This window comes from Pygoscelis adeliae, unplaced genomic scaffold (assembly GCF_000699105.1).
Source record: "Pygoscelis adeliae isolate BGI_AS28 unplaced genomic scaffold, ASM69910v1 Scaffold83, whole genome shotgun sequence".
Classification (NCBI taxonomy): Eukaryota; Metazoa; Chordata; class Aves; order Sphenisciformes; family Spheniscidae; genus Pygoscelis; species Pygoscelis adeliae.
The window spans coordinates 2,959,719-2,966,326 of NW_008824467.1; the positions used below are offsets into that span (position 1 = coordinate 2,959,719).

At 46.0% G+C, this 6,608-nt stretch overlaps 1 protein-coding gene across 1 annotated transcript; it reads left to right on the forward strand.

The window, feature by feature from the left end:
- Nucleotides 1-482: 482 nt before the first annotated feature.
- LOC103914478 (heat shock transcription factor, Y-linked-like) lies at nucleotides 483-1,079 on the forward strand. The gene has a single exon (XM_009321115.1). It carries the CDS (start codon nucleotides 483-485, stop codon nucleotides 1,077-1,079), a length of 597 nt encoding a protein of 198 aa, XP_009319390.1.
- Nucleotides 1,080-6,608: the final 5,529 nt, after the last annotated feature.

The window sequence follows — 6,608 nt, forward strand, 5'->3', positions numbered from 1 at the left end:
CTCTTGCTCAAGCAGGCTCTCAGGCGGGAGCTCCAAAGCCAGCACTACAGCAAAGAGGGCAAGGACATTTCTGCATGTGGGAGAGGTGCCCAACTGGATAGCCTCCACAGTGGGGCACTTTGATGCCTAATGCTGCAGCCTTCTCTCTTCCTCCCTGGCCGCCAGCTCCTACAGCCAACGGGACACAGCACTGCCCTGGCCTTGCCTACAGCATTGCAAGACAGTTGGATTTACTGCTTGACTCTTGAGTCCAAACACCTGCAGCTCTGGAAGTGACAAGCAACAACCGCTATTCAGCAGCTTCTTCTCTTGCTGCTGCAGCATGCCAGGACGCGGCTGCCAGGCCGTGATGTCGCTACCATGCAGCACAGGCATCACGGTGACGGTTGAGAACTTTCCCTCGGCACCCGCAGCCAGCCAGTGCCAGTTTGTTGGCGCTTGCTGTCTGGCAGGACCAAGCCCAGCTGCCCAGGGAAATGCCTATGGCTAGGCACCCCTTTGGTCTAACCTTGACAAGAGAGTTTGAAAGGGAGCCGTCTCCAGGAGAAATAACATCTGCTTCTGCTCCGGACAAGCTCACTGAGTTGGCAGACTCAACTTCTCCTGTCCCTCCAGGATGGGACAAAAGAGCACCTTGTGATGCTGATCTAGCATCCATCAAGGAAGAAAAGCATTTCCAAGCTTGCAGCAACAACCACAGGACCAATAGGGTCCATCCCATTTCTTTGGAGGAGAGCTCTGGCGAAGCTGATGACTTTGCATCCCACGCTTTTCCAAAGAAACTCTGGAAAATTGTCCAAAGCCACCAGTTTCAGTCCATTCGGTGGGTTGATGATGGCATCTGTGTTGTGATCAATGAAGAAGCCTTCCAAAAGGAAGTGCTGGCACGGAGAGGACCTTGCAGAGTTTTTGAAACTGACAGCATGAAAAGCTTCCTTCGTCAGCTCCACCTCTGCAGATTCACTAAAGTGCAACACAACTCCAAAACATCTGACTCACTTGATGAATTCCTGGCAGAAGCAGCAGCACCTTCTGCTCACAGCAAGGTACATCACTCCATGAACCAACTCTCAGAATGATTCCAGCGCAAAAGTTTCACCTTCGAGTAACGTAAGCCTTGGCAATGGAGGAAAGGAGGAGGAGGGTAGGAAATGTTCAGAGATTGAGTTCTTTCTCAGGTGATTTCTCAGGTGAAAAGGCAAGGATGGCCAGTACTTAACTGAACCAGAGCATAACCTTTAAGTTTCAAATGCCCAGTAGCCCTTTTCAAGACCCACATTGGTCTCCTGCCATTACAAGGCTCAGTTCTCCTATCTTGGCATTTTCCCGTCGCCAAAGGCTGGCAACTGACTCTTCTTCTTTTGCATGTTTTAGCTACTCTTCCAGTAGAACTCCAACTTCAAGAGAGATGATCCCCACCTGCTCAAGAGGGGCAAGCGAAGAGTTGGCCACAAGAGGAGAGCAACAGCTGCATTTTCACCAGGCCTGGCTTTGAAGGAAGACCGCCCCACAGGAAGCCCAAACAAGCAGCCTGGGGGGCAGCCGCTGCTGTCAAGCCTTGTGCCCCCTCCCTTTTACCACCACAGCGCAGCCAGGCCCCGCCTGGCCTCCAGCAGGCTGCTTCTGCTGCACCTGCTCCCTCACCAAGCCCCGGCACACCTCACATAAACAACTGGACACCTTGCACAGCAGGGCTGGGGCTTCCCGCCTTTCCACCCCTGCAGACAGGCACAGCAGCTCTGCAGGCCCCCAGGGCTGCCCCGCCTCCCTTCTGGCACCCATGGTTTCCCATGGTTGTCCATGCTGGCAGCAGCCTCCCCTCTGGCCATGCCAGGGCCACCGCACACCAAAATCCCAGCCGCCCCTCACTGCCCAGCTTGCACCTGCAGCCCAAACCCTGCTGCTGTAGGTGCCCAGCTGGGACCCCACTGCCCATTAGACTAGATCAAGTAGACACACTAGGTACCCAGCCAGTAGAGTGTCAGACATCTGGAAATAAACTGTCTCAGTAAGAAACCCTTTCCAGTTGTGCTGTCCTGTTTTTACAGCCGGATCCCAGATTGCGTTTATATTTCACCAGTCAAAGCAGGGGCAACTGATCCACAAACAATTACATGATTTCTTGTAAAAATCAGGCTCAGATTCTAAGAAAACCCAGATCTTTCATCTAAGTCGAGAGCTTTCCAAGATTGCATAAAGTCATGTAGAAGCAACCCAAGGTGGGAACATGAGTTCGAGTAAGGTTCAGAGGTGGAAACGCACAAAATGTACCCAACAAAATCATTACTGTTAAAAAGGCTGAGCCAGAGCTGGGGACATCATTTGTACTGAGCCAGGTGTTGAAAACTTCTGGCCGCTTGTAACGTGGTCTCCTGCAGAGGACACACAGATTGTGCCTCAATTCAGTTTTCTCGTCCTGTGGGCTCCAACATGGGGTGCATGAACCCCAGGAGTGAGCAAGAATATCCCCTGGGGTGTGGGGAGGAACTAGCAGAGCTTCTATTTATATTTAGTTTATATCCAAAAAGACCAAGAGAGAAATTGTTTTAATAACATTTAAGATACAAATTGACACCAGCGTTCCCACTCACTTTGTACATCAGATCATCCCATGTCACGCATGGTACCAAGTTCTCCTGGGGGAAGAGTGGGTGTCCACAGCACAGAGGGGTTCACGGGGGTGCCCTCCTTCATTTGCTCACTTTCAGTGTATTGCCACATAGTGCAGTTTATGTGTATCTGCTTAAGTGGATTTATGGATTCTATGGTCTTGTTTTAACTAAACTACCCCTCACAAAACGGACTTTAGAGAGCTTCCTGCAAAGAAACCGCAGATGGAAGATAATCCTGGTAATGCAAGCAAACAAGAACACAGCAGAGCTGACACTTCTCCTGTTCCTCATAGGAAGAGCTGTAGCCAAAGCCAGGAGAGAAATGATTTACTTTTGCTGAATCAAAGGAATATGCTAAATAAAATGTTACTATTTAATCACAGCATACCATTCGACATTTAGGTGTTGTAGGTTGCTTAATGATGTACTACACAAAGCTGATGCTCAACTTGGAAGCAGAATTAACAGACATTGGAATTCCCTATACTGGTCATTGACACATAGGGCTCATTTCACCTGGAACATTTGGGTATTTCTGAGAAGAATATAAGAGTTTACTTTGTTTTTTCCAGAAAGGGTATTTTTTGTAATTATTTTATAAAGCAGTATAGCACAATCAGGTTATAGAATATGATTTTTAGATTTAAGAAAAAATTTAAATTTAAGAAAATTCTGTTATTATAGGAACATACTCATTTTGTCCCGCATGTGAGAAACTGTTCAAGTTTAGCTTTGCCTCAGTAAATTTAGATTGCTTAATCCAGCTGTGATTTCAGTCCACACAGGGAGGTTTATCAATCAAATGAGAGTAATTTGTGTATACTTAACTATGATCTAACTAATACTTTAGAGTTATAAAGAACTTTGCCTCCAATTCCTCTTGCTTACTGACAGAGAGCACTAATGCTGAAACCAAATCTATAGCAGGGATTTTCAGGGCACCCCTATATGGCTGAATGCAGATAGTACATTCTCAGCTGATGAAGCAAACAGATTTACCCCTCAAAGACAAATTCAAACTGAGTGTATGCACAAGTTCAGAACCTTCACTTCCACAAAACCCAAAATAAGGAGCTGGGGAAGAGATGGGGAGGCTAAAATGACAATCTGGTGAAGGGATGCTGGACAGACAAGATTAGTGTCTAATTATTTCCATGCCTCTTTCTTAGCTTTCAAGTAATTCCTAAAAGCTCACTAGCAAACTGATATCCTCCTATTTCTGATTTATTTAGAGGTGGATCTGAGCAATGAATCCAGAGGTTCTGAAACAACTATTGTGTTTACAAAATGACACATAACCATACCCTAGAAAGAGAACCTGTCAAAGCTGCCAAGTCAAGCACTCAAACGCTAAAGTTAACATTGATTACAAGTTTTATTTTGCATACCATATATATTATAATAGATATCTAATTATATAGCCACCTACCAATCTCTATTTCATGCATCTGCTCCAAAGACAGAACATTATGCAATGGTGAAAATAGTCACCTGCAGAACTCATGCCTCCCTAATTGTAGAAACCAGAATAAAGCCTTTTCCCAGTTAAGGAAGCTCTATATAGATTCTAAGACCACATTTCACTGTAGTACCCCGAACACCTTTCCAGTAAAAGATTTAAGCTACATTTAGCATCTCACAAGATTGCTCTCTACCTTAGTCTTACCCCCTACCTCCAGGAAGATGATTCATTCTTTTTACAGACACAGGTTGTTTCTGTGGAAAGCTAGTGGGAGAAAAGCATACCTTATATCAAGTGCAAGTAGTGGTTTGTTACGGATCTAGACTCTTCCCATACTCTTCAGCCAAAGTATGAAAGTTCTCTTTCACCCATAAGTTGTTGAGCACCACCTTTATTTTTTTAGAACTGTAGATGTTTCTTTAGAGCACAAAAAACAAGTTGCTTGAGAAAAGAACCACAATCAGAAATTTCATTTGATACACTATGCAAGTCAGCATAAAGTATAGAATCTAGGATAAACGGCTTCATCACACCTACTGAAGCCAACAAGATGCATGGCAACATTTTATAAGAATTTAGATATCTGAAGCATTGAAGAATTCAAGCTATTTTATCTAGTTGCACCAGAACAATCTCTCTAGTTAAGGCAAGAAATTAATAATAAAGAAAATACTAAATTAATATGCAAGAAAGTTAAGACCCATTTAGAAACCCATGCCCAAATTGTCAATTGGCTAAACAAAGTGTGGATTTATACTGCCAATGAAACACAGCTGCATCAAAACCAGAATGAATATTTTGCAGCTATGCTGTGTCTCAATCTCAGCCCCAGAAAGGCGGCTGTTCATCTATGACTCTTCATGTCCAAGTAACGGCCACTCAGTGCCAGCACTTTGGGCATTTGAAAAACAGTATAATAATGTGTTCCTAGCATCTGAGTTCATGGTGGCTGGTCAATCTACCCAGTTATAGATAATCTCAAATATGACTAGAAGATTCCATGATAGTATCTCTTACATAGCCTTCTAGTTTCTTATCATTACATACAAGTGTACGTAGTACGCAGTTTATTCCTTTGGATCTTCATTACTTCCTTCAAATATTGCAGCAATAGCTTATATTAGAATAGAATCATAGACTCATCTAGTTTGAAAACAACCTTAAGATCATCGAGTCCAACTGATAACCTAACACTGCCAAGTCCACCACTAAACCAGGTCCCTAAGCACCACATCTACATGTCTTTCAAATACCTCCAAGGATGGTGACTCAAACACTTCCCTGGGCAGCCTGTTCCAGTGCTTGATAACCCTTTCAGTGAAGAAATTTTTCCTAATATCCAATCCAAACCTCCCCTGGCACAACTTGAGGTCATTTCATCTCCTCCTATCGCTTGTTACTTGGGAGAAGAGACCAACACCCACCTTGCTACAGCCTCCTTTCAAGGAGTTGTAGAGCGCGATAAGGTCTCCCCTCAGCCTCCTTTTCTCCAGGCTAAACAACCCCAGTTCCCTCAGCCGATCCTCATGAGACTTGTGCTCTAGACTCTTCACCAGCTTTGTTGCCCTTCTCTGGACACGCTCCAGCACCTCAATGTCATTCTTGTAGTGAGGGGCCCAAAACTGAACACAGTATTCGAGGTACAGTCTCACCAGTACCAAGTACAGAGGGACGATCACTTCCCTGCTCCTGCTGGCCACACTATTTCTGATACAGGCCAGGATGCCATTGGCCTTCTTGGCCACCTGGGCACACTGCCGGCTCATACTCAGCCAGCTGTCGACCAACACTCCCAGGTCCTTTTCCGCCAGGCAGCTTTCCAGCCACTCTTCCCCAAGCCTGTACCGTTGCATGGTTGTGACCCAAGTGCAGGACCTGACACTTGGCCTTGATGAACGTCATACAATTGGCGTCGGCCCATCGATCCAGCCTGTCCAGCTCCCTCTGCAGAGCCTTCCTACCTTCAAGCAGATCAACGCTCCCACCCAACTTGGTGGCACCTGCAAAACTGACTGAGGGTGCACTCGATCCCCTCATCCAGATCATTGATAGAGACATTAAACAGAACTGGTCCCAATATTGAGCCCTGGGCAACGCCACTTGTGACCGGCTGCCAACTGCATTTAACTCCATTCGTCACAACTCTCTGGGCCCGGCCATCCTGCCAGTGTTTTACCCAGCAAGGAGTACACCCATCCAAGCCATGAGCAGCCAGTTTCTCCAGGAGAATGCTGGGGGAAACAGTGTCAAAGGCTTTACTAAAGTCTAGGTAGACAACATCCATCCACAGCCTTTCCCTCATCCACTAAGTGGGTCACCTCGTCATAGAAGGAGATCAGGTTAGTCAAGCAGGACCTGCCTTTCATAAACCCATGCTGGCTGAGCATGATCACCTGCATGTCCTGTACATGCTGTGGGATGGCACTCAAGATGATCTGCTCCATAACCTTCCCCAGCACCGAGGTCAGACTGACAGGCCTGTAGTTCCTCAGATCCTCCTTCCGGCCCTTCTTGTAGATGGGCATCACATTTGC